General features: G+C 33.8%; 1 protein-coding gene across 5 annotated transcripts in view; it reads right to left on the reverse strand.

Moving 5' to 3' along the window:
• KTN1 (kinectin 1) overlaps window positions 1-26,555 on the reverse strand; it is a 96,144-nt gene that overhangs the window by 22,018 nt on the left and 47,571 nt on the right. For 3 of the 5 annotated variants that reach the window (XM_087820281.1, XM_087820271.1, XM_087820269.1), the window contains exons 13-33: window positions 26,037-26,074; window positions 25,270-25,360; window positions 24,841-24,909; window positions 24,027-24,064; window positions 23,795-23,876; window positions 22,928-22,996; window positions 17,987-18,021; window positions 17,476-17,566; window positions 16,736-16,804; window positions 16,073-16,110; window positions 15,084-15,174; window positions 14,869-14,937; window positions 13,725-13,762; window positions 12,999-13,089; window positions 12,844-12,912; window positions 11,960-11,997; window positions 9,071-9,161; window positions 7,237-7,305; window positions 5,115-5,152; window positions 2,648-2,738; window positions 210-296 (exon numbers count right to left, since the gene is read on the reverse strand). In XM_087820281.1, coding sequence (XP_087676407.1) covers window positions 210-296; window positions 2,648-2,738; window positions 5,115-5,152; window positions 7,237-7,305; window positions 9,071-9,161; window positions 11,960-11,997; window positions 12,844-12,912; window positions 12,999-13,089; window positions 13,725-13,762; window positions 14,869-14,937; window positions 15,084-15,174; window positions 16,073-16,110; window positions 16,736-16,804; window positions 17,476-17,566; window positions 17,987-18,021; window positions 22,928-22,996; window positions 23,795-23,876; window positions 24,027-24,064; window positions 24,841-24,909; window positions 25,270-25,360; window positions 26,037-26,074 — 1,392 coding nt within the window. The remainder of the gene's footprint in view (window positions 1-209; window positions 297-2,647; window positions 2,739-5,114; window positions 5,153-7,236; window positions 7,306-9,070; window positions 9,162-11,959; window positions 11,998-12,843; window positions 12,913-12,998; window positions 13,090-13,724; window positions 13,763-14,868; window positions 14,938-15,083; window positions 15,175-16,072; window positions 16,111-16,735; window positions 16,805-17,475; window positions 17,567-17,986; window positions 18,022-22,927; window positions 22,997-23,794; window positions 23,877-24,026; window positions 24,065-24,840; window positions 24,910-25,269; window positions 25,361-26,036; window positions 26,075-26,555) is intronic. The other 2 variants (XM_087820287.1, XM_087820275.1) reach the window with 1 other exon arrangement.

Genomic DNA, 26,555 nt, shown 5'->3' on the forward strand with positions numbered 1-26,555 from the left:
AACAATCAGGTAATCACAACAAACCAGCAAGCCCAAAATTAAAGCTTTAAGGAGATGAAAAATGTAGAGATGGCAGAGATGATAAATGTGGATGGATAAGGAGATTATATATTTAAATTGCAGTATAATTAAATGCTTTAGTCTGATTTTAAGACAAGCTGCAGATTTTCTCTGTTCAGTGGATTGTTTCTAGGAGTTAGCATTACAACCTTGGAAGTCTTGTTCACTTTGTCCTGCAGCATTTTTTCAGTTGATGCCAATGCTTCCATTGCTTCCCAGTTTTTCTCCCGAAGGTCCTAATCATTTTTAGAAAGAATGATTTCAGTTTATCCATTATTGAAAGATTTTTGCTTTTTACTTCATCAGTATTTTGCACTGCATTTAAATGCTGGTTACTGCAAAATTATTTCAATGGAAAAATATGTATATTAGCAACAAAATAAAAAGCAATGTTTAGAAATTTGAATGGGAAAATAAAGATGCCCACTTCGCATGTTTTAGTATACACGCCAAATATGCCAGCCTTAAAGTAATTACTGTGCACATGTGACAAAGAAAAAAACCAATCAAAAGTAAACACACATACCAAGATTACAAATATGATTTCAGGTACACCGAATCTTAAAGGGTTAAGGACAGAGCAAACACACAAGAATTGCAAAAAGCTTTACAGGTGATTTTTAAACAAGACCCAGATCAATTGTGGGAATTTCCACTGCAGCATAACATTTTTTTTCTCTAAATATGTTTTATTGATTTACCACATTTCAAGTCTACCTAGGAATGACATAGTAACTCACTGTGCTTCTGTATCTTTCTTGACATGGTCAAATGTATATGCCATAAAGCAACCTGACATGAACTGTATGAGCTACTTGATCCAGGCAAACCAGGAGGCAGGAAGGCTATAAAACACATTCTCTTGGAAGAGAAACAGAGGTCATTGGAAACTGAACTCTGAAAGATCTATTTAACAGCATTTCATTAACAAATACAAAAAAGTACAATCTCTTATATTTCAGTCTTTGTTCAGATTTCGAAATCCAAACAGATTAAAAACAAATAATAAAAAGCCAATAATCACCATTTATTGAAAGCTTACTTATGTGCTCCACACTGCACTTGGTGCTTCACATAAGTTCTCATTAACCCTCACAACAACCCTAAGAGGTATTTATTCTCATGGTACAGATGGGGATCCACAGCTCAGGTAAGGTAAGGAATGTGGTCAAGGGAACACAGCAGATGCAGTGGCAAAACTACCCATCTGCTTGCCTCCCATGTCCTCGCTCTTTTCACACACATTAATGCCTCCAGCGCTGTGCTGCTGCATTAGGGTGGCATTTACTATGCCCTCCTCATCTCAGAATCCCGAAAATAAGACACAGTTAGCATGTTAGCAGTATACTGGCAAATTCAACTCAGGTTCTGTGGCCAAGCGATGCTGTTAGTAATGTTACATAAACACATGAGGGCAATTCACATACCTAATTTTGACAAACTCGGGTACAGGAACATTTTAACTTGTTAAATTCACAAATTAATGCAAACTTTGAAAATTTTTGCTTTCATTAGAAAACACGTATCAATTTACTGTCAACATCCCTAGATTTCAGTAACATTTTTAACCTTGCTTAAGTCTTAGCAATCATACTTTTGTGTGCAAAAATTCCTTCTCTACCAAAAATGTTTGTATTCTCACAGGTGTTACCTTCTGGTCAGAGAGAATTTAAGAAATTCACCTTTGTCTATTTAGTAAGAGTATCAAGATTTATATTTTTTAGGGCATTATTCCTTCCCGTTTTAGCATAAAAGTGCTCAGGTCCTGAGAGACCTCTAACACGCTTAATTCTCAAAACATGAACCACTTCAGTTAAAAAAGGGAGGTTCCAGAAGGTTTTGAAAGACATTTCATTATTGAAAATACTTGGTTTGAATACTGGCATTACTTTTAGTTTACAAGGAGGCTAGCCCAATCAAAATAAGAAGAAATATCTTTGATTTTAAAATGTTGGACTTGAAAAAAAAATTTTCCCAAATAAAAGCTCAACAGAAAGTCAACTGCATTTTAATTAAAAGAAAAATTTTTTTAATCTGAAGCTGTAGATTCCAAGATGGTGGCAGATTAAGTGGAAATTATACTGACACTCTCACAGGACCAAAGTGGAATTACAACTAAAATATAGAAACACCATCCTGAATAAACAACTGAAGACTAACTGGAGAGCACCCTCATAACCAAGGACAAAAAACTGAGACCTCATAGAGACTGGCAGGAACTGCAGGGGTGTGAGAGGGCTGGCTGGGCTCCCAGAGGCAGCAGCTAAAGGTCTGGAGAGATATCTCAGCTGTGGGGGGTTCCCACTGAGAACTCTGGGTCTAAATCTGAAGCTGTAGTAATTATGGCTTCAACATTTTAAATAATATCCAGAAGTGTACAAATTGGTCTTTTCATTTATTTTTAAAAATCTGTTCTCCAATAAAATTATCCCAGTAATTCTTCCCCCAAAAAACTATACACAAAATAGCACTTTAAAAGATTAAGAAAAAAATCTAAAGTAAAAGCAGGTTTTAAAAAAATTCTGAACCATGGTATTTCAGTGAACTAATAAAAAGAAAAGCTTTATTCTGATAAAGACTTGCTTACATTGTTTTTCTTCCTCTGGTGTTCAACTGCATCCTTCAAAGAATCTAACTCGTTCCGGAGACCAGTTATTTCTTTCTCTCTTTCTGAAATTCTAAACCAGAACATGAATACACACAGCAAAATTTTAGGTAAACAGTGACTGTAATATTTGTTACTACAAAATAAAAACAGCAAGTAAATGATGCTTTAAAAAAATGCATTCACTTAATAGGTAAACTCTTTAAGCTCAGCTACTGTTACTGTAGAAAGCCCATCTATGAATTTGGGAAAGGGGTGTCCATCAAAGCCTAATGTCCATTATATATAATAAAGTAGGTTTTCCGAATGCATGTTAAAAAATTGACAAATTCGTTAGTTTACCTGTTTTACTTAAGTAGATACATTTGTGTAATTAAAATTAAGTATGTATAAAAAGTTCAATTTCACAGGAAAGTTTTCTATATATATATTACTATAATTTTAAACTTATACTAAATAGGTCTAGTAAATGCATGCATTCACCAGTCACCAAAAGTAAACAAATGCACACGACTGGGCCTTGGCTTAGTGCATATGGGAACATCGGACAGCATTAAAACTGCTGCAGAAAGTCACACCATGTGACAATAGAACCCATTACCGCGTGCAATGAGGTGCAATCAGGTGCTAATCATTTACCAAACATTGTTTACAAGCAGTGATTCTTGGATTTAAATATGTAGACTATAGTTGTAGATATGTTATTTATGTCGGCGAAATTACTAGTGTTTTTACCAACATATAGCCTATTGCTAAAATTTGTTAAAAATAACAGTGCATTAATAACAAAAAAAAATAACCTGTTAATTTAATTATAAGCAAATCTTGGTTAAATGTGTTTTAAAATTAGCAGGGTATTAATTTTCATGTAAAATCAAGGGTTTACTGTATTTTCAGAAGAATGAAATTTGCCCTGGCCAGTATGACTCTGGGTAGAGCGTTGGCCCACGCACCAATGGGTCAAGGATTTGATTCCCGGGCAAGGACAAATATCTGGGATGCAGGTTCGCTCCCTGCCCCTGGTTGGGGCATGTGCAGAAGGCAACTAATCGATGTGTCTCTCTCACACTGTTGTTTCTCTCTCTTTTTCTCTCTCTCTCCTTCTCCCCCTGCCTTCCATTCCACTCTCTCTGAAAAACAATGGAAAAATATCCAGGTGAAGAGTAACTAAAAAAGAAGAAGAAGAAGAAGAAGGGAGGAGGAGAAGAGAGGAGAAGGAGGGAGAAGAAGGGAGGAGGAGAAGAAGGGGGGGAAAAAGGGGAGGGGAGGAGAGTGAAACTGATGCAGAAGCACTCTCTTAAATACAGTACTTTTCTCCAGAAGGTAATAAAATCAGTTGTGAGTTTATCTTAAAGTGGCTAACCCACAATAAAAGTATGCTATTAATGTAAGGGAGGTGTTTCCTTATAATTTTCATAACAGTCTCGAGGTTCCTGCTCTACTGGTTCTGTCTGATGAGTTAGTTATTTCCCAGAAATGTAGAAAGCAATGGCAAAGACTCACAATTCCATTCTGTTATAGTGGAGGGAAGAGCAAGTAGGAAGTTAAATTACAAATAGCTCTTCCCTGAGACTAAAGCTGTACATACAGGGTTGGCAACCTAGGGCTCAGGGCCTGACCCCTCATCTGTTTTTGTGTGGTCCTCAAGCCAAGAGCTGATTTTACCTTTTTAAAGAATTGTTTAAAAAAATAAAAATAAAAATAAAAAATAAAAAAAAATATATATATATATATATAAAGACCCATGTAGCCCACGGAGCCTAAAATATTCACCTATTCATCAGGCTATTTATAGAAGTTTGTCTATCCTTGCTCTATATGGTCAAACTCAAAACTCAATTTAACAGTAAATAATTCTAAACTAGTAAACCATTGACTCTGTAAACAAGTCATGATGGAATATATATCTCCTAATAATCAATGTGGTTGACATTTAACATGTTGAAATATACCAACTTATCTAAAATGACCTTATGTGTAACCTCTTAAGAGAAAAATACAGGCCAACAATTTTTAAAAGTTTCAGTTAAAAAAAGAAGCCTCCTTAAAAGAGAGCCACCAAAAAGATTATATAAGACTTTTTTTTAAATGCATAAGCTAAACCAAAATTTTCATCATTCAATCCCACAATGATAGAAGAAGTGAGATAATTTGAGTTAAATAAAGCCTTCAAAGTATAGTTTATTTTCTTAGATGTTTTCTGAATTCCTAAAAAATATAAAATAAAAATCTCCCTCAATAGAATGTTCAAAGAAATCCAAATATCATAAAAAGGTACACTAGCTCAGCCAAAGGCACAACTAAGCTCTACTGATCTGCAGTTCAAATAATCCAAATTGAACTATAAAAATGTGGTAACCATTTGCAGTTACATTAAATTGTTTGTTTTAGAACTATTTAGCATATAAAGTTACCACTTCTCAAATTATGACTCAAAATTATTACTTACACTTTTAATAGTTCTTCATGCGGGGAAAAAGAAGATGCCTATTAAAAAAAGAGTTAAATGTTATTTCAAAACAAAACTTTCCAGAAGACTTTAAAATAATTAACTCTTCTCAGACATAAATTAAGACAACACCAAAGGTAAACATACCACACATTCTATATGTCACCAAGTAATTTTAATAAAAACATATACAAATTTGTAAAATGTACTGAGTACTAAATAGAATCTTCACTGTTACTACATACTTAAACTCTTCATTTAACAAGAATTTATCAATTGCCTACTAGGTGCAGACCATTAAGTTAATAATACCTTAAAATTTTCTTACTGTGTATTTCCTATTTGACTGCACTAAGCTTCCAAAAGTAAAAAAAATACCATAAGTGAAGCCAAAAGAAAAATTAGGAAGAATTAACGTGCATGTAACAAAAAGTTGATTTTACATAATATATAAAGGTATATAGCCCTTCACATATATTTATTCCTTGATGACTAAAATACCTCAAATTAAACTACTATAAGCTTCTTGTCAACAGGAACTAATTTGTTTGCCCCTGAAATTATTATCTAGCTTATTCATATATGTGATGACACTGAAATAACTTGGTTTTTTTTTTAAATATATATGTACTCACTGCTTCCCTAGGGAGAAAGCAGAGCTTTTTTTTAATAATTTTTTTTTTAAAATATATCTTTATTGATTTCAGAGAGAGGAAAGGAAAGGGAGAGAGGGATAGAAACATCAATAATGAGAGAGTCATTGATCAGCTGCCTCCTGCATGCCCCCGACTGGGGATCGAGCCTACAACCCCGGCATGTGCCCTGACCCGAAATTGAACCCCGATCACCTGGATCCTAGGTCGAAGCTCAACCGCTGAGCCATGCCCGGCCGGGCACTTGGTTATTATTTAACAGGAAAGGAAGAAAGGGGAGACTAGATAATACAGGCATGCCATTTATACAGCTTTGCCAAAATGCTGCATTTAACATTGTCCAAGTGTGTTCCCCACTCATTGATGGGAGAAAGGACTGGGAAAAGGCAGTTAAGATGCATGCCCAGTAAGATCTGAGTGATGTGGGAAGGTCGTTTCCCATCAATCACACCTGGGAACAAATTAGTGGCCAGGATGGGTGTGGCCACTGCAAGCACGAAAAAACCTGAATATATAAGCATCTAGACAAAGCAGCTCACTCTCTTGGTTTTTGCTGTCTTGGCTCCAGGGCACAGGGCTCCTGGGACTCCGTTTGCAGGAGGCTGTGCTCCCCTATGCCCATGTGGCTCACTGTCCTGTGGGACTCCACAATGGAGTACAGGACTTTAATTGGACTTGAATGATGAACCACACCCAGCTGCACCATGGAGTGGACATTCTGGACATTGGCCCTACTTTTGGCTCTACTGGAACCCCAGGTGCACCTCTTCCTGGACTGGCTTAAGGGGCAGGGGACTTTGGAACCCAAGAAATGTGCCTTCATGCAAATAAAGCCTTTTTCCACATCTCATTCTCCTGTATGAATCTTAGAAAACTCATTTTCTTAAAGATATCACAAGAACCTCGCTCCCACGAGCAATGGAGAAGTTTGATTCTCCAGTAACACATGTTCATAAATCAATTTTAAGGATATTTTGTTAACATCTTTTAAAATTTTTTTATTTTTTATTTTAACCAAGCAGAATTATACCTCAAGAAAGTATCTGAAATAGTGGTAAACTATTACTTATAATATTACACATTTCTTAGTTTTTAATTATTGATGTTTCGTTTGGGGTAAGGTATGGTAGGGTATACACAAAAGTTAAAACTGACCTCATAGGACTTCAACTGACTTGCTAAAAAAAGGTATGCTAGATCTGAAAACACACACAGAGATACATAACAGACCTGGAATACAGATCAATATTATTTGTGTATACTTTATAAATTAAATTGTAGATTTTATATTGGATATGGCATAGCAAACTGCTTTGTTTTTCAGGAACTTTGATAAACACTTGTAAATAAAAACAACACATACTTTATTCTCAATGAAAAGGTAAAATGGTAAGAATGCTTACACACCATCATGGGTTATATAATGTTTCACCACATAAATAAATGGCAAGCCATCTAATAGTACCTACCTGTTGGTAGTTCTGTTGCTTAAGCTGTTCAATTTGGGATTTAAACAATTTGTTTTCATCTTGTACCTCCTATTTAAACAAAAATTAAACATCAATACCTGGACAGAGATTTTGATTTTCCATATCAATTTTTGACACATATCATACAAGACAGGAAAATTCTAAAATAGTAATAATTTTAAAGGGATATAATAAGCCCTAATTATAAAATTAGAATAATTAAATTACTTAGTACTAGCATAGAAGTGGATATGTCTCAATGGAAGAAAATGGGACCCAGAAACAGACCCAAATACCTGTAAGAATTCAGTATAGGGTGACATTTCAAACCAGTGAGATAAATTCCAGTGATATTTTGGGCTATTATGTTGTCATGGGGGACTATCCCACATACTGTATGATGTTTAGCAGTATCCATGGTCTCCATCCACTAGGTGCAGGAGCAGGCCTCCACTAGCTATGGCAACCAAAAATGTCCCCAGATATTGCTAAACATCTGGGGGTGTGGGGGGGCAGAACTACTTCGGTAAAATAATCATGGATTATTTAATAATATGGTTAGCCTTCTTTTTTTTCAGTTGAAATGTTATTCTCATAACTTACTCAAAGTATGCATGAATAAACTAAACAAAAAATAAATCATAAATGTATTAGAAGAAACATGTAAATATATTTTTATGATCATAGCATGAGGGATACCTTTCATCTCAAGACTTAAAACTCAAAAAATTACTTATATTGGAGTATATAAAAGTTTTAAATTTCCATAAGGGGGGAAAACACAAAAGAAGTCAAAATAAAAACTTAAAGAGAACAAATGACCTCACATATGACAAGACTAATTTCCCTTATACATTAAAAGGGATCTTATAAATTAGTAAGTTAACCTGGAGAAAAAATGTGGGAAAAATTAAAGGCCAATTCATATACAAAGGGAAAGTACTTAACTTCTCTCACAATCAAATGCAAACTGAAACAATCTGACCATCTACCAAGCACAAGACCAAATGTCTTCATCTTTGTCAGTGTTGGAGAAGGTAAAAAGAAAATGGCCCTCAGTTGGTGAAAATGTAAATCAGTAAAAATACTTTTGGAAGATGATTTAGCATTATCTAACAAACTTAAAATTAATATACTTGGGAGGGAGAGGGAACTTGACAGAACCAACAACTGGAGAAAAAAATAAGAACAAGAGTAGTCAGAGACAATGCAGGAATCTAAAATTTGCTATCACTTCAAATGAATGTTCTGTAAGTACTTTTATATTAACTATCCATGGTGAGGATATACTTATTTTCTATTTTAACTATCTCTTTCAAAAAGGAAAGAAAAATAACTCTGCGTAAACCTTTGACCACCCAATTTCACATCTAGAAATTTTAGGTACAGATATACTAGCGTAAGTACTGAAAATGTGTGTGCAAGAATATCCACTATAGAACTGCTGTAACAAGAAACAAAACTGTAAATAATCCAGGTATCATAAACTACGATGATACAACAGTACAACAAAATACTATGAAGCCATTAAAAATGAAAGATAGAAATGTGCTTATGTGAAAAGATCTCAAAAATATTATTAAATGGAGGAAGGGAGCAAAATACAAAAGTATGTATGATTAAATATAAAAAACAATTAAGTATATACACACATGCATGGGCACATTCTCAAAAGATATACAAATGAATGACAGTAAGCTATCTTTGAGGAATAGGTAGCTGGGTGAGAGGGAGAGTTATTCTGTATTGCTTTCTTTTGTAGCAATTAAAATTGTTTTTGAAAACATGCAGACAATAATTCACACAATAATTAATTTTAAGGAAACATATTCACCTGTATCAGCTTTGTTTTGCTAGAAAGATCACTCTCCCTCTCTTTTAGCATACTTTCCACTCTCTTCATTTCATTTTCCTTTTCTTTCAACCTAGAAGTTTTACAAATACCTTATATTTAGTTATATACATAAAAAAGGACAGACTCCAATACAGCTGTAAGATAAAAAAAGATGGCAGAAACAGTGCCTAACAGCTTTCTTCCCATATTACACCAATTTATACATTTGTTTTAAAAGACAATTATTTCCAGAATTATTCAACTCAAAGTCAGGTACATCCTAACACTGCTACAATTTACTTCATATTTAACAGTTCTTAGGCAAGTATGGCTTTATCTAGCAGGAAAATCTAAAACAAAAGTCATATTTAGTTGTTGACCCTAAAACTTTACTCCCAACCCTTTGTACTGAAGAGAGGCTACATATAATTTAATCTGGTTCTCCCTAATCCAACAAAGATACGGTTTACTGTGGCAGAATAGTAAGAAGCTAGGAAAATCCCTGGGCAAGTGGAATGGGGAAACTGAGAAAAGAAAATTAAACAAGGCCAAACAGTTTGGGCAGCTTGCTGCCAGCCTGTGAATCGCAAGACCTTATCCTCCGCAACCAAGGGCACTTGAGAGCAAATGGTTTCTACTTCTCCTCCCCAACCAGAGAATGCATGGCTTAAATCACCCTGGCCTGAGAGAACAGAGAACAAAGACCCAAATAGTGCCACTTGTGCCAGCTGAACCCAAGAACAAATATCACTTGGGGGATATCAGGGTAGGAAAGGGGGGGAAGGGGACAAGAAGGGGGGTTAGAATCTCAAACATTCTGAGATAAGTTACATCAGTGTAGAAGGGGACTTAGAAACCTAGTCTGCTACCCAAGATATCCAGCAGGGGAACTTTGAAACCTATAGGGGAAAGGGTATAAAACCACTTGAACCCGCACGGGCGCGTCCTGAGACTAGCTGAGTTGCCCGCTTGTGCTTTATGTCAAATGTATTCTTAGTAAATTCGCTTGCTTTGTTTCAACACTGCTGACTGTCCTAAAATCCTTCTTTCGAGATTGACAAGAGCCAAGGAGTAGAGAGGTCTTCCCCCAGACTCAGGGGGGCTGTCCTGGTAACATTACTATATATATAGCCCAAGTGAATTCCAACTGCTTTTGTCATACTAAACACAGACCTCTCTAGCACAACATTTAACGCTATTAAATGATCTGTTCAACTATGTATTTCCTCAGGGCAGGAACCCATTTTAACAATTTCAGTATTCCCAGTGCTAGAGGGCACATAATAGGCTCTCAAATATTTGCTGAGTTGAATGTTATTTTTATCCCACCTTAATCTAGAATTTCAACATGTTTATAGGTCTACCTGAAGAATAACCAAAAAAGCATACTCGAAGAGTGAGATTAAAAACTGAAAAGGAACAACAAATCTTAAGTACATATTACTAAGTGAAAGAAGCCACTCTGAAAAGGATATATACTGATGGATTCAAATTATATGGCATTTCTAGAAAAGGTGAAATTATGGAGGCAGTAAAAAGCTCAGTGGTTTCTAAGGATTGGGGAGTGGGGAGGAGATGAGGAGGAAGGGAGGTATAGTTGGAACACAGGAGATTTTTAGGACGGCTAAACTATTTCTTAATGGCACTATAATGATGGATACACGTTATTATACATTCTTCAAAACTCATAGAGTGTACAAGACAAAGAATGAACCCTAATGGGAACTATGAACTTTAGTTAATAACAATATATCAATAATGGTTCATCAATTGTAACAAATGTACTTCACACTAATACAAGATGTAAATAATTAGGGATATGGAAGGGAGTATATTGGAAGTCTCTACTTTTCTTTCAATTTTTTATGTAAACCTAAAACTGCTCCACTTAAAAAATATTCTACTAATAATAAAAAAAAGTGTGAGGCAGAAATAAATCTAAAATCACATACTTTAATGATCTGTATACCCACTTCAAATAGGCCACAAATGTGTCTCTAATCTTCCTATTAGCAAATGTGACAAAAGCACCTGGACAGTTACACAATGCCTCCAAGATAAACAATTAGTTGTACAAATGAGCAATCTTAGTGCCAAGAAGAAAGACATCCCCTTTGTCTTACTAAAGACAATGACTTCAATAAAGATCCTCTATATCCTACTTTTAAAGACACAGATTATTAGGCCACTTCTTAAACATCAATGAAGACTGATGTCATCTCAAAGCAAAATCCCCTCTAGAATTCCTTTTCTATAGGGGACCAAAAAGGTAAAGTCCAGATACCCTTCTCACCAGTGTAAACTGATTTAGTTTAAGAGAACAGACTTTATAGGATAAAAAACTTCCTGAGATAAACAGCTCCAAAGACTGGTACTTCCTAATCAGATTCAATATTTTTACTACTGTGCACAGCATAACTGATATGACAACAGATACCATTTTCCCCAGTAAGCAAGTTACTTTTATAGACAGTCAATATTCATTATCAAGATTATGGTCAAAATTATCATCTGGTTAATTAAAATATATTGTTCTTTCAAATACTAAAATAATTTTAATTTGAAATAATTCTTACTTCTCTTTACAATAATAATTGCATACTTTGTTTAAAAACAAACAAATACTTAAAACCAGTCTACACTAAGCAGAAAGAGTAGTTCAGAAAACGGGTTTAAGGGGTCTGGAAAGAATAAAGTCTCCAGCTATCTGAAAATAAAGGGCCCATGTTTTATTATACCAAGCAGAGAATTCACTTATTTGTCTCTGGACTAAAATTCCTACTTACCCAGAAAGTTAATGACTTAGAAGAAACTTATTACAATATTCAAGCACATTCTGGAAAATAATGAGAACTTTCTCTTTAAAATACTGGCTGAAAGTATACTTACACAGTCTCAAGTTCTTCAAGTCGTGACGCAGAACATGCCTAAGAAACAGATTCACATTTTTAATTCTATCAATCAAAAAGATTAGGTACTATAACATACATATATATAGAATACCTCATCAATAAAATAAAAACATAATTATATGTAGTAAATTTAAAATTGAGCCATTTATAAAACAAAGACAGAATGAATTTTCTTAAACTTAATTTTCCTCATAGATTTTGCTTTTTTATTTTTTTAATTGACATGTTTTAGAGTAACATTTACAGAAGAATTAATTAAAAATTACGAAGTTCTAACATAATTTTTAATATCCATTTCTTTAAAGGATTACAGATTAATAAACCAATTAAACATAAACACTTAAGGATGAGCATAAGAGTCCACCTGAAAATGTAAATACAGAAATTCCTTTAGGCTTAGGTTGACAAATCAAGCAGTAACAGACCTGACAGGGATAAAAGTTAACTTATTTTATCAACAACAAAACTATGGTACAACAATAATTTTTGTTTAAGGGTTAAAAACACATCTTTATTAATCAATATTGAATTATTTCAGATTCCACATCAGTAATGTCATAAAGCCTATCAATTTTTTAAAAATTAAATTTAGTGGGGTGACATTAGTTAATAAGGTCATATAGGTTTTGAGTGTACAATTCTATGACATGTCATCTGTATACTGCGTTATGTGCCCACCACCCAAAGTCAAATCTTCTTCCCTCTGGGAACTACTATACTATTGTCTATGTCTACAAGTTTTACAACAATAATTTTTAAAGCAAAGAAACTCAGAGACAATAATAACTTCTTTGCTTTCTATTACAGTAAAATAAAAATTTCTCATTTATATGTAATAGCTGATAATCTGTTATACTATACCTCTTTCAAGTTATGTTGTGCTACCTCTTGAACATGAGCCTTTAAAGATTCATTTTCTTCTTGAAGATCCTGAAAAAGAATAGGTGTGAAGTGAAGTGAAGTGAAGTGAATGTCAAGTATAAAAAGAGGCGTTTACTTTGTCTTTATCTTCTCACCTGTAACCGTTTCCCTCTATTGGCTAGATCTTTCTCCTTCTCTTCTAAAACAGTCTTCATGGTATTCATCTGTTCCTCCTTTCCTTTTAATCTGACAGTAAGTTAAGAAGAATTATCAATGAAAACGTTACATTACTACACAAAGCAAAAATAATGGAGACTAGAAATGTATAGTTTAGGTCGTGTTTATAGCCCAAACTAATTTACATAAATTTAAAAGTAAACATTTTAAGTATAAAAGTATACAAGACATTGGAGATATCAAATTAAAAAGCAGCGGATGATTAAGTCCATCAACCACTGAAGAGCCAGATATTCAATAAATTAGGGCATCTATTAGTCCCACCCCATATCATGCTGTTTAAGTCAATACCAGCAAATTTAGACAGCTTACTACAACTAGTTTGAGTATGAAATATATGACCAGTTTCACAGTGGCTATGAAAATGAGCAAAGATCATCATCTCAATTTAAGGTCATATTCAGATTATAAATCATGAAAAATAAAACGTCCCACTCTATTCCCATTACTATATAAAAAAAAAACACCACCTTATATGTTAAATCCTAATGAAACCATAAGAGCTTAAGGCCTTTTGAAGTATAATTTGATATCCCCTAAAATATTACTTGAAATCAAATAGAAAGAAGCTATGATTTTTGTTATAATTGTATTTAACTTGTTGAAAAGAAATATTAAAGGCAAATGAAAGAAATGGTCCTTACAAGTTCTGAAGCTCCTGAACTTGAGAAGTGATAGATAACTGAAATACAAAGAAAAAAACAGAGAAAAAGCATTCATAATCCTCTCAACTTACCTTATTAAAGCTTTATGATAAACTTGAAAATAGATCCATTCCAAATTATAAAGATCCTAGCTGAATTATTCATGCCAAAATGACATGCATTTTGATTCTGTCATCTCGATTCCAATGACACAGTATGAGTAACAAATTAAAAATACAAGGTAGGAGGGCAGGTAGTGGCAAGGAATATAGGTATGAATAATAAGGAAGTCTAAATAATGGCATACTTCTGTAATTGTGAAAACAGAACATTAAACTGCCCACTTACCTCCCTACCACATAAGAGCTCTTCTTTCCCAGTCTTCAAGGCCAACAACTGAACAGCATTCTATAGAATCCCTCTTTAATCTCATTTTCTTATCATACACAGTTCTATAGTACCTTTTATCCCCTAGAGTCCCTTCAGATCTTGGCTTAGATATTAACTCCTCCAGAAGAAACTTTCCTGATCTCTCAATCCATCTTTAGAGGAGTTTTGCCTTTTCATCCTACCCCATTTCATTCAACACATTACCTTCAATCACTAACATATTGCTTTGACAAGGAGGAGGAACTCAAAAAATATTGTTGAATGAATCTATTAGATGAATGAGTGAATCATCTCTTCCATGCAATCTCACCATTTTTTCAATGAAGCCTTATCAGATTAAATTCACCCAAACTCATCTATTTTCAGTAACGATTTTTACCTCTGAAATATGAAATCTGTACTTTGTTCTAAAGTCAAAGGTTGACCAACACATATTCTATAACCAAACATTACAGTCCATGCAGTTAAGAAAAAAGTTAAAAAAAGATTTACCAGTGTTTTGTGTTGGCAAACTAAAATGAAACATTAATACAGAAAACTTTCTAAAAATATATCTTTAACAGTTCAAAGATACATTGATTAAAGTATCAAGAACCCTTTCTCAAATCAGGCAAAAAAATTAAAAAACACATAACCCAATATACTTACATCACACTACTAAGAGGTTTTTTTCCAAGTAACAAGAAAAAAACAAATAGCTCATAAATACAAATACACTAACAAATCTGTCATGCTATGGCTCTGGGATTTTTACCTGTTGAGCCTTTTCAAGCTGGACATTTCCTATTTCTTCTTTTAGAGCCTCTATTTCCTGTTTCAAATCCTTGACAATGACAAAACAGACAAGATTGGACAATGGAAACACAGAAATTGACATAAAATGCAAGGTACAGACGAACACATGAAATTAAATGGTATTCACTGAAGTTGATAAACAAAAAAAACACACAGTTTTCCCTCTCCCAATACCTGAATCGTTTTCTCCTTATTAGCAACTTTGAGAAGTTCAGCTTCCAGAAGCTCTTCCACAGACTTGATCTTTCCATCTTTTTCATGGATTCTTAAAGAAATGTAGTATTAAACTTGAATAGAAATCACCACCAAGAATGGCACCAAATCATGAATAAGCTCACGAAATGAATTCTCCTCAATTAAATAAATTAGCAATATATCAGACAGAAGGTGGAAATAATACTTCAAGTTCTTTCTAAGTGAGAAATAATCAGTAACTACCAGATGACTGAAGCCTATGCACATAAGGAGAAGCTGGTGACATACTTCAAAAGTACTCAGAGGCCTGGCCGGTGTTGCTCAGTGGTTGAGCATCACCCCATGAACAGAGAGGTCACTGGTTCAATTCCCGGTGAGGACACATGCCGAGGTTTCAGACTCCATCCCCAGTAGGGGGCGTGCAGGAGGCTGCCCATCAATTTTTCTATCTCACTAATCCTTCTCCCTTCCTCTCTCTCTAAAATCAATAGAAATATTAATTTATTTTTTTTAAGTACACAGAGAATATAAGAATTGTACCCAGAAGAAGAGCAGAGAGAATCAAGTTCCTCTCCACAATACCGGCTTCTAGGGCTGCAAAAGCTGTGACAGAACTTATACGCAATCATGGCTCAAACGTGCTAGACATCTCAGAAACAGGATACAAGCAAGGAACATATCTTCCCATCCCATAAAACCTATTCTCTGATAGTTTCTACCACAGAAACAGAAAATTAACAATTCAATGCTGTAAGTTAAGAAAATAAATGGAATCAATCATGGAAATAAATTTTTTTAACAATCACGTTGTACTGGGGAAATCACAGCTTATTTGATCAATAAAAAATTCTAGAGTGAAAGTTAAACTAACATACATCATTATCTCAATTGCACAATAAAATAAGATTTATCAGCACTAAGCAAAAAGGCCAAAAGAGGAAGACCAATTAAATAATGTTACTACTTACACTTTCTTAAGTTCTTCAACTAGAGATGCAAAAGAAACCTGGAAATAGGAAGGCATCCTAGTTAGTAATTTACGCAAAATATGAATGGGTCAGAAACAGAAAAGTATGTTATCCTTAAATTTTCCACTACACCAAAATCCAACTGGGAAAAGTAAACTCAGGAATTAATTTTTACTAGATTTCAATGTCATAATTATGAAAAGGAAAAGCATTTTGAAAGTAAGCTGCTTTAAGGCTACTTATGGAAAGTGTAGGCCAAAAGAAAAATCAACACATAAATGTTAAAATTACTGAATAATTCTAACTAGATAAAAAGAAAATATAACTAAAAAAATTACCTAATTTTAAGTAGCCCCTTTCAACTATTATTTAGAGTCTCACTTTCTGTTTATATACTCAAACCTTTTATCACTGTCATAAAAAGCAATGACCTCCTACCTAGACTACTCTACCTAGTACTTGGAACATAGATAGCATCCAATAAATTGCTGTTTCTGTTAATGACAATTAAATCACTAATCATTCACAGATTAAAACTATAATTGACAAATTCCACTTTGGAGAAGGGACGAACAGACACACAACAGACTTGTTATGTTTGAATGTAACAGGTCTGTCCATTGTTTAAAAGAAAATGGTTGCAAGATCTACTGAATACATTACCTGATCATTTTGCTTAGCCTTTAAGTCTTGAACTTCTTTTGTCAAAGATGAATTTTCTGTTCTTATTGCCTTTTTCAAAGACACATAAGCAGATCATAGTTTTATTTTCTGAAAAAAAATAGCTTCAAAATAAACTAACTTCTTATTTTTCTTTAGCTGCTCCTTTTTCTCTCTGGAAGGCCCAGAAATCCCACTTCTTCCATATGTCTACAATTCTATAACTTCCAGCGCTAGCCAAATACATTTTTAATTCAATCCCCACAAGTATTTCTATTTATGTTTCCACAACCACACAACCACATAGCATATCACAGGTCACCCTAAACTCAAATACATCTTTTAAGTTATTTCTTCCAGCAACCCTATCTATTCTACTCAAGTTAGTTATGATAATCATAAAATAGAACTACAATCTCTCCTTTCTCTGGTCTCCAATACTATTTGATGAACTTATGAAGTCTGCTAGTTTTTGTTGGTTATAATTTGAGCATGAGTGGAGGTGGGGAAGCATATTTTACAAACCATAACAATAGTGTCTACTTCACTAAGGCAGTGAATGCTATAATCAACTATGCATTTTTGTATTTCTAATAAAATCTTAAATTTCATGAAAAAAATCATGTCATAAAATGTGGGTAACTCCCATGCAGTTTAAAAGCTATGGGGAAAATCTTAAATGAGTTACAGTGAAACCCCTTCACCAAATAACCACAAGGAAAACAAATCTAAAAGCGCTTTACATTCAGTTCCTCTTCTTTAGTGGCCACCTGAATAAGGCCAGTTTCAAGTAATTCTTCCACGGTCTTCAACTTCTCATCTTTTTCTTGAATGCTGAAATTATAAATTTAAAACATATGTATGAACTATTTTTCAAGGTAAATGAATTATATCATTCATAAATATTTTACATGGATTAACTCCTGTGTCCATTGTTCCTTATAAAATTTAATTCTAGAAACATTTCTGAGGATCTCTGATTATGGTCTAAGGGTCCTACTTCTTAACCAATACGTAAAATGTGTTCAAGTAATGCATGTTTACATACTAGCCTAAACAAGTAAATCACTGCCACACACGACACCCACAAGCCTAATGTAATCCCAAATCAAGTCAATCAATAGCATATCACTCTCTTCCATTGTGAAATACAAAAAGAATTTTGAGAATCTAAATTAATATAGTTAAAATTCTGATATCTCAAATTTGGTAGAACTGAGTCATTAAAATATGAAAATAAAATTTTAAACTCACCATTTTTCCATTTGTTCCACAACATCTTTATTAGGCTAAAATTAAAACCACCAAAAAGAGTTTAATTTACCAAGTCTGCATGAGGTAAAATTAGTTTAGAAATAGAATTCTATGAAAATGATTTAGTTTTAATTAAATCCAAAATTAAGGAAGATGACCCATATTTGAAAAATGCTAATTAAAGAATTAATTTACCAAACACAAGACAGAAGAGAAGCAGCTACACAAGATAGAAAATATGAAATATAAAATGGGCTAGTGAAGTTAGTATGTTATAATTCTTTAATTACTACATAAGAAAATCTTAAGGATAAGAAGGGAATGTGCCTTAGTTCCATTACATTAATTAATTCAATTCTTCATATATATAAAAAAAAAAAAATCAAAGGTTCTAAGGCCTCGAAGGCCAAGAAAGGAGGCTTTGTTCTTTCTTTCTATAAATGTAATTTTTTTAACTTTTAAAACTAAGGTATAACATTTATATAGGCAAGTTAAAAAAATCCTATGTACAACTAAAGGAATTTTTAGCACATAGATGGTTATATAACTACTATTCAGACCGATATTTAGAATTTATTATAAATTGCAGAAGCAATATATTATCACATACTTCTTATAAAGCATTAAAATATGACATGTAGCCCTGGCTGGTGGGGCTCAGTTGGTTGAGCGTAAACCCATGCACCAAAAGGTCGGGACTTCAATTCCCAGTCAGGGCACGTACTCAGGTTGCGGGTTCGGTCCCAGTCGGGGTACATGCGGGGGGCAATCAATCCAATGTTTCTCTCACATTGCTGTTTCTCTCTCCCTCTCTCTCTCTCTCTAAAATCCTTTTATTGAAAAAACAAAACAAAAAAAAAACACATATTTGAGAAAGAAAAAAACACCCACCATTACATGTAAGTTGACCCCTGCCACTGGCCTCCCTCCTGCCATCCTCCCACACACAAAAAATTCCCCACGGTCATCATTTATTGTGTCCAGAAGCAGGGCTTCGGCTCAGCATCCCCAGGCCTACAGGCAGCTAGGCACCATGAAAAAACAGGTTTAGGGACTTTTTTTCTTTAACATTGTCTTCCACCCATCCCCACCTGCTCTCTCCTAATTTCTCTAGTTTCTTAATTTTTTCCCAATGTTATTACAACCATTTTTCATGAACACTATTAATTTTCCATGCCAAATCCAAATCCCAAGGTTCTACTTCTTACATATTTCTAAAATTAACCCTTTTTCTTCTATGCCCTAGGCGAGGCTCTCAGCTTTACTGTTCTCAACTATCACAATACCCTAATCTTCCTCCCTGCCTCTAGTCCATAAGGATTATTTTGAGGTGTACAGAAAGAACTTCCAAATGGGAAAATTGTCCTACCAACACAAAGGAGATAAGAGCTGTCAAAAGTATATTAAATCAGGTTTATAAACTGTGAAAAATAAATTATGCAGTAAGTTTACAAATTTTTCATTAAGATGGTTTTTGTCCATCTTTATTTCTAATGAATACCATCTCACATAAAGACTTAACACAAAGTTTGTAACTATGCATGGTGACAGATGCTAACCACACTTATAGTGGTGATCATTTAACAATATACACAAATATCAAATCATTATGTTGTATATAACATTAGTGTCAATTAAAGCTCAATTAAAAAAGAAAAAGACAACCCTGGCAGGTGTGGCTCAGTTGGTCAGAACATCATCCCGTGCACCAACTAAAGGGTCACGGGTTCGATTCCTGGTCAGGGCATGTACCTGGGTTGCAGGTTCAATCCCTGTAGGGTCATATACAGGAGGCAACTGATAGATGTTTCTCTCTCACATCAGTATCTCTCTCCCTCTCCCTTCCTCTCTCTCTAGAGCCAATGAAAAGCATGTCCCTGGATGAGGACTGAAAGAAAAGACACCACTATTAAATCCAACTTAACTGCACCTTAACCACTCAGTTGTATTTTACTTCTCCCCTAAATAAATTCAAACACCTCACTGTCACCAGTGTGATCTATCTAAAATGCTAGACAAAACGCTTATTCTTGCAGCACCCTTCAAACGCATACCTACATGCTAAATCAAGTTCAGGTCCTTACACAGCATACAAAGTTCCCCATGATAAGGCCCTACTGACTCTCTCCTCCTTACACCTCATACTTTGCACTTCTATAATATGCTCTAAATATACCAATTTTACCATATACTGCCATGACATTTAACACTGAATCCCCTCGGCCTGGATTGCTCCTTAACTGTTTGGCAAATTCATGGCCATTTTTCAAAATCAGGTTTAGCTGCCCCCTCTTCTCTGTGCATCTTCACCCTCTCCTTCCAATAGAATTCATTATCTCTTCCTCCTAACCTGTACACACAGTTCAAGAATTTTATTCATCGCACTTTTCTGTGTTATATACCTATCTCCACACTAAACCATATTCTTGAGGACAGGAGCTAAGTCTCATTCATCTCTGTAGCCTTAGCATGTAACATAGTTCCTAGTATGTACTCCATTAGTAAATATTTAATAAGTTGAAATTTCCTTAAAGGAGGTCACAGTTTAATAAGTACTCTTGGTCAATTGCTCATTCAATATTCAATTGTACAAAACTGACGCAGCTTAGCATCTATCCAACATTTTTACTTTATACATTATTGGTGTAATCTAATCCAGTTTTTTTCCTTTCTAGATGATTTTTGAAACTACATCTTAAATAATAATGAATACTTCTGCAATAAAATACAATCACACATCTGTAATACTCTCAACAATAAATTTTTTTTAAAAAAGAAACAACTGAAAACAGGAAAAAGAAAAAAAATGACCAGGCAGCAAGGGAAAGAGAAAAAAACTTCCTACTCCCATATAGTTTTTACTTAATAATCTTGATAACTGAATCTTAAAAACCTACTAGAATAAAATAAAAAGTTGTGCTACTCCCTTGCTAAAAAGTCAATATGCTCAAAAAAAGGGACAGCTAAGAACCCTCACCACCCCCCAAAGTTTTATTTTATTCTGACTAAATGAGATTTTGTAACTGATTTATTTGCATCATCTTTCCACAGGCTGACATCCAAATGGAGCTTTCATTTCTTTAGTGTATAAACAGGTTACCTTACCTGGTACCTGTTGTCTTTCTGCTTCCTACACCTTAAAAAACAACAACCTGGCACCATTGTTGGTTTCTGCTTAAATAAGCTCAATCTTTTCCTTCAGGATAAAAGTTCATGGGGCAAAAGCACTAAGTTATTTTTTTAAATAACTGAACTGTTCATCTCTCAACTGTCACTTGGAATTCGGAATGCTGGGCAGGAAGGGGTTAAAGAAAGGTGAAAATGAAAACAAGAATTATACTAATCTTTATCTCTTCTTCTATTAGCAACAGAAAAGAAATGACCAGAGAAAAAGTCAAAGAGATGGTTCTTTGGTCCACCAAGATGAGACAGGTAAGTCAGAACTACAACCAAAAATGTAACACTGGTCATATGCTTTCTATAATATTTTAAAGTAAAAAACAGAGAGAGCTTTCTGAACAAGAGAAAAATTCTAAGAATTATCAAAGAGCAAGTCTTAAGCTAGTGCCATAAAATGAGTTTCCACTCTTATCAAATAATTCTTTTAAATAAATTTTAAAAGTGTGACTATGAAATTTTGTTCTGTGGACTATTTAAAAACTTTATAAAACTATTATTCATTAAAATAATCCATCTTGTGCTAAAAGTTGTTATTTCAATAATATTTTACAACCGTTGTCCCATATTTTAGGTTTATAGAGGAATAAAGTCATATTCCTGCACTAAATATCATATGTTCAGAATTTTCTCTTCTATTAACTTTAGTTTTCAGGGATAAAGAATATACAAAGTAATAAAGATTAAGCAAAGTACTTAATATCATATTGAAAGGAGAAAATTAAGTGGATTATCTCTTGCCGAATATACAGATATTAACAAAATACTTCCAAAATACTTCTACAGTATTTGGCACAGCTACTTACACCAATTCAATACCTGTATAAATGTGAATTTTAAAATAAAAAAGCAAGCATGTACCTGCTGAAGGCAGTGCTATCATTTGCAATAACTTACATTTCAGTTTCTAATAAAAGTGGGTTCTAAAAATTAGAAACACATGCAAAGCTTCTATTTTAATGTGTCACCTAATACCAAGAGTTTCTAGAATATTTTTTAAAACTGAAATCTGAAGAGTTGTGTAGGAGTATGAAGGCAACTCTCAGGAGCAGGCATAAGATGGATGTTGCCTAGGGCTTTAGTTTATGGAGCCAAGCTTATTCAGGCTACTATACTTTTGATGGCTTGCTATAAATTATAGAAAAACATATGATGGCAGTAGGGGATGGAAATGAGATGGAAAAAATAAATATTCTAAGGTAAAGATATTAAGGTTTAAGATGCCTGCTATATACTAAGCATTAGGCTAAGCACTATACATAAACTTCATCATTTAAATCTACCAAGTTTATGATGTAAATAAAATGTGAAAGACTTGGAATGAGATGTGTCAGAACGGTTAAACAATTTGACAAACATCATTCTGCTTTAAGTGCTGGTATTAGGTTTCAAACCCATTCTCTTTTTACGAAATCATGCTGCCTTAGAGAAAGTGAGGCTCCAAGTCTAAGGACTTTTATCTTGAGAGCCAAATATATCAAAATTACTTAAAAAGTTATTTTTATGGATCCTATTACACTTTTCTTTCTTTTCGGGATAGGGGTACTTATAAACATGTTAGTATTAACTTCCTTTCGGCAAGAAAAATTGTATTTTCCTTAGCTTAGATATTTGATAAGCACAAGAAGAACAGAAATGCAATTAAAAGACATATCTATAGTCAAGCAGAATTTTTCAAAATAAGTGAATTGGTTACTATTTAAGAAGCAGCAGATCTTGTTCTATATTGGATATTTCTACCTTGTAACTCATGAAAAGCCTTACCTGTTCAGAAACAAGAGTCTGTAGCTTCTGAACTTCTAATTGTAATGCTTTGTTTTGGTCACTTAAAATCTGTAAGAAAGAATCTCAGTTTACTGTTTTATTAAGAAAAGGTAACAAAGCAATAATTTGAATGGGTTTTTGAAAAAAAAGAAAATCAAACCCATATTATTGCTTTAAGTACTAATAAAGTGACAGGTGAATTATATACTAATGTCTGTAAGAATGCAAATTTCACATGGCTCCAGTTTCCAGCTTCAGTGAATACATTCCAGAGTACAGGAATACAGTCCTAGTATAAAGTATATGTACAATAATCTCTAATAATCTCTAAAACCAATTCTACTGAGCCCCCCATTTCAGTCATGTGGTTTATCCAAAACAGTGTTAACACTGTGCTTGGAACTGCTTTCAAGGGTATTTCAAAGAGTTGAACAGTTTGTGCCAATGGAATCTGGGAAACCCTGCTTTCATGAGTACTAGAAAATAAAAGTCCAAATAAAGCAAATCATACAACACAGAGATGCACCCTGGCAATCAGAATGCTTTACAGCACTCAAGCTGGCTGGCGATGACCAAAAATTAGCACCAACCACAGAGACAGATAAAACCATCACAAACTGACAACTGAAAACTATAGAGAAAAAGCTGGGGCAAAACAAATTTCCAAAGTCTGTTCTAAAAAGAGATAATAAAATAATCTAGGCAAAAAGTCTATGATAAAATTCATTGTTTATATAAGTCCCCAAATAAACTATAAAAACACTGTTTCAGAGTCATTACACAAAGTAGTATTTCTAGATTCACTTTAACTAAAAACTATTACAAGGTTGTTCAAAAAAAGCTGGGATAACAAACTTAATCACACACCTTAAATTCTTCCATTTTGTTTGAAATTTCACACTGTAGCTGCTCTTCAAGCAGTCTTATTTTATCATCCTTAACATGAATACTATGAGAAAAAAAATCAATTAAAACACTTCATATATTCAAAGAGTTTACATAAATGATGTGTACAACTGTCAGTTATAAGCAGCAATATTCTCTGTAATTATACTTAGACATAAATGTATGAATGGCTCCATGTAGAACAATACATTACCTTTTTTGCATTTTCTCCAGTTCATGTGCAGCAGCAACCTGTGTTTAGAATGAGATGAGAATTATATCATTTCTCAGGAAGTACTCTAAACTATTCTTTTACTTATTTGTACATGTTAAAAAGTTACATTCAGCCTGGCAGGTGTGGCTCAGTGGTTGAGCACTGACCTATGATCCAAGAGATCTTGGATTCCAGTCAGGGCACATGCCTGGGTTGCAGGCTCGATCCCCAGTGGGGGGCATTCAGGAGGCAGCCGATCAGTGACTCTCATCACTGACGTTTCTCTCTCTCTCTCTCTCTCTCTCTCTCTCTCTCCCTCTCCCTTCCTCTCTCTGAAATTAATATATTTTTTAAATAATTTTTTTTAAAAAGCTATATTCATATATTTGGAGTAAATAAAATTAAAGCAATATCATACATTTCTATAACACATTTTGCTATCCAATATTTTGTACTTCTTACTGATCACCTTTATCCTAATAAAAAGATATATCCTTTTTTAACTAAATGACAGAAGGCTAAACAAATCAACACATTAAGAGTGTTTTAACTGTTCCTCTGATATCTCAAAAGTGGTCAATTCTCGGGATGGAACATTAATTTCAACGTGGAAATAGTTAACATCTAGGTGGGTTCTGAGAGTCATAGTCAAATAGAAGAGATGTTCAACAATACACCATGCAGCAAAGACACGAGTAACTGTAATATTTATTTACTATCTCGATGAGTAAAATGAGGGCTTGCAATACCAATAAAAATAAGTTCAGACAAACTGAAATTCTGAGGTAAATGCTCTAAAGCAATAAAGATCTACCTGTTCATTTGCCAAGGCCTGTAATTTTTGCACTTCAGCTTTTAATAAGAAATTCATATTCTGTATATCCTAGAAGGAAAAATAGAATTAGAAATTTTTAATATAATTGACTTTGAAATTTATCACTCTTCTACTTAAGCAAAGGTCTGAAAGCAAAAGTCTCAAATGATGATTTCTTAAATAAGAGAAACCATCAATTCCTGTTGTTTAGCATATTTCCCAAATTATTGTCAATTGTATCATGTGAGAAAAACCCTTTAAACTTCTCTTCTTAGAGGGCTAAAAAGGATTTTGTAGTTTAGAAAAGAGCCACTTTTCAAACAAATTCTAGGGTATTTTCCATTCTTCACAGACACATACAATGATTACTAGATCAGGGTAACTCAAATGCCTGTGAAATACTTCAGCCATTTACAATAATTACTGTACCTTAAGTTCCTCCTCTTTACTTGTTAAATGATCATGTTCATTTGCTAAAGAATCTTCAGTCTGTTTTATCTGCTTATCCTTTTCTGCAATCCTTTAACGGGAAATACATTTGTACATTCAATAAACATTTAGAAGTCAAAGCACAAATCAAATAGTTTCTCACATAACTGTACCTTCCGCTCTTACAGCCCCTTGCAGTTTAGGAATAACTGTCATATGCGTTACTATAGCTCCTTAAAATACCTACCCTTATTTTAAAACTTGAGGTCAAATAAGTAATTTTTTAAATTATTGGAAACACACAAACATCCTTTCCTATATGAAATAAGTAAGCTCACAGCCTGGCAATGTCAAAACCAGATTTTAGGGCTTCTTAACTCAATTACATAATACACACACAAAAAAACAGAACTTTGTTTTGGCCACCACCACATAGTTAGACACAGAGTACCTGCAACTACTTATTAGGTACAAAAACTAATCAACTTCCACTGACCTGAAATCATAATTATCTCTCCCACATAAATGCTCAAGCACAAATGAAAAAAATTTCCCCAACTCTTTTTATGAAGACAAAAACACAGAACGTGTAACCTCTTTCAGGGACCAAATCACTGAGAGGGTGGGAGCAAAAGTTGCTCCAAATTTAATTGAGAGTATTTCCTGAACAAGTTAGAATATAAATTTAATCATAAGTGTTAAATCTAACAGGTATCAGTTAATGGTGACTAAGCAATTATAAGAGAAATGTAGAAAGGCAGGCTTACACTTTATGTAATTCTTCTGCTAGAACTGAAGCAGAGGTCTAAGAAAGAACAACAGTGTCAACATAAAAGCATTTAAGACAAAGTTTAAAAGTTTTACAATCATCATTACAACAGAGCTTTAAAAATTAAAGGAAATTAAAGTATATAAAATTGTTAAGGCTGCATCTGGCCCATGATTAGTGTTCAATAAATAGTAGCTAATATTTTGAAGGCAAATTTGATCACCAACAACCAGCAAAGCAACAAAACATAGAAAAAACAGTCACAAACTCCATTTTTCATCCTTTACTTCTTTTTCTAAGTAACAGTTACCAATAATGAAATGATACAGTTCATGATTAAGGTAAGAATTAAGCTTTTTGATAATACCTATGCTCATCTTTACTTTTTAATAGGTACTTATAGCATCCTCTAAGCATTTAATTCCTGATAAATTTTCTAGAGCTACCTTTCAGCTAATAACTTGGATTTCAATTCACCTTGACTTGATAACTTACATATACATACACATCCATAAAA

This window comes from Miniopterus natalensis, chromosome 1 (genome assembly GCF_054644295.1).
Source record: "Miniopterus natalensis isolate mMinNat1 chromosome 1, mMinNat1.hap1, whole genome shotgun sequence".
Taxonomy (NCBI): domain Eukaryota; kingdom Metazoa; phylum Chordata; class Mammalia; order Chiroptera; family Miniopteridae; genus Miniopterus; species Miniopterus natalensis.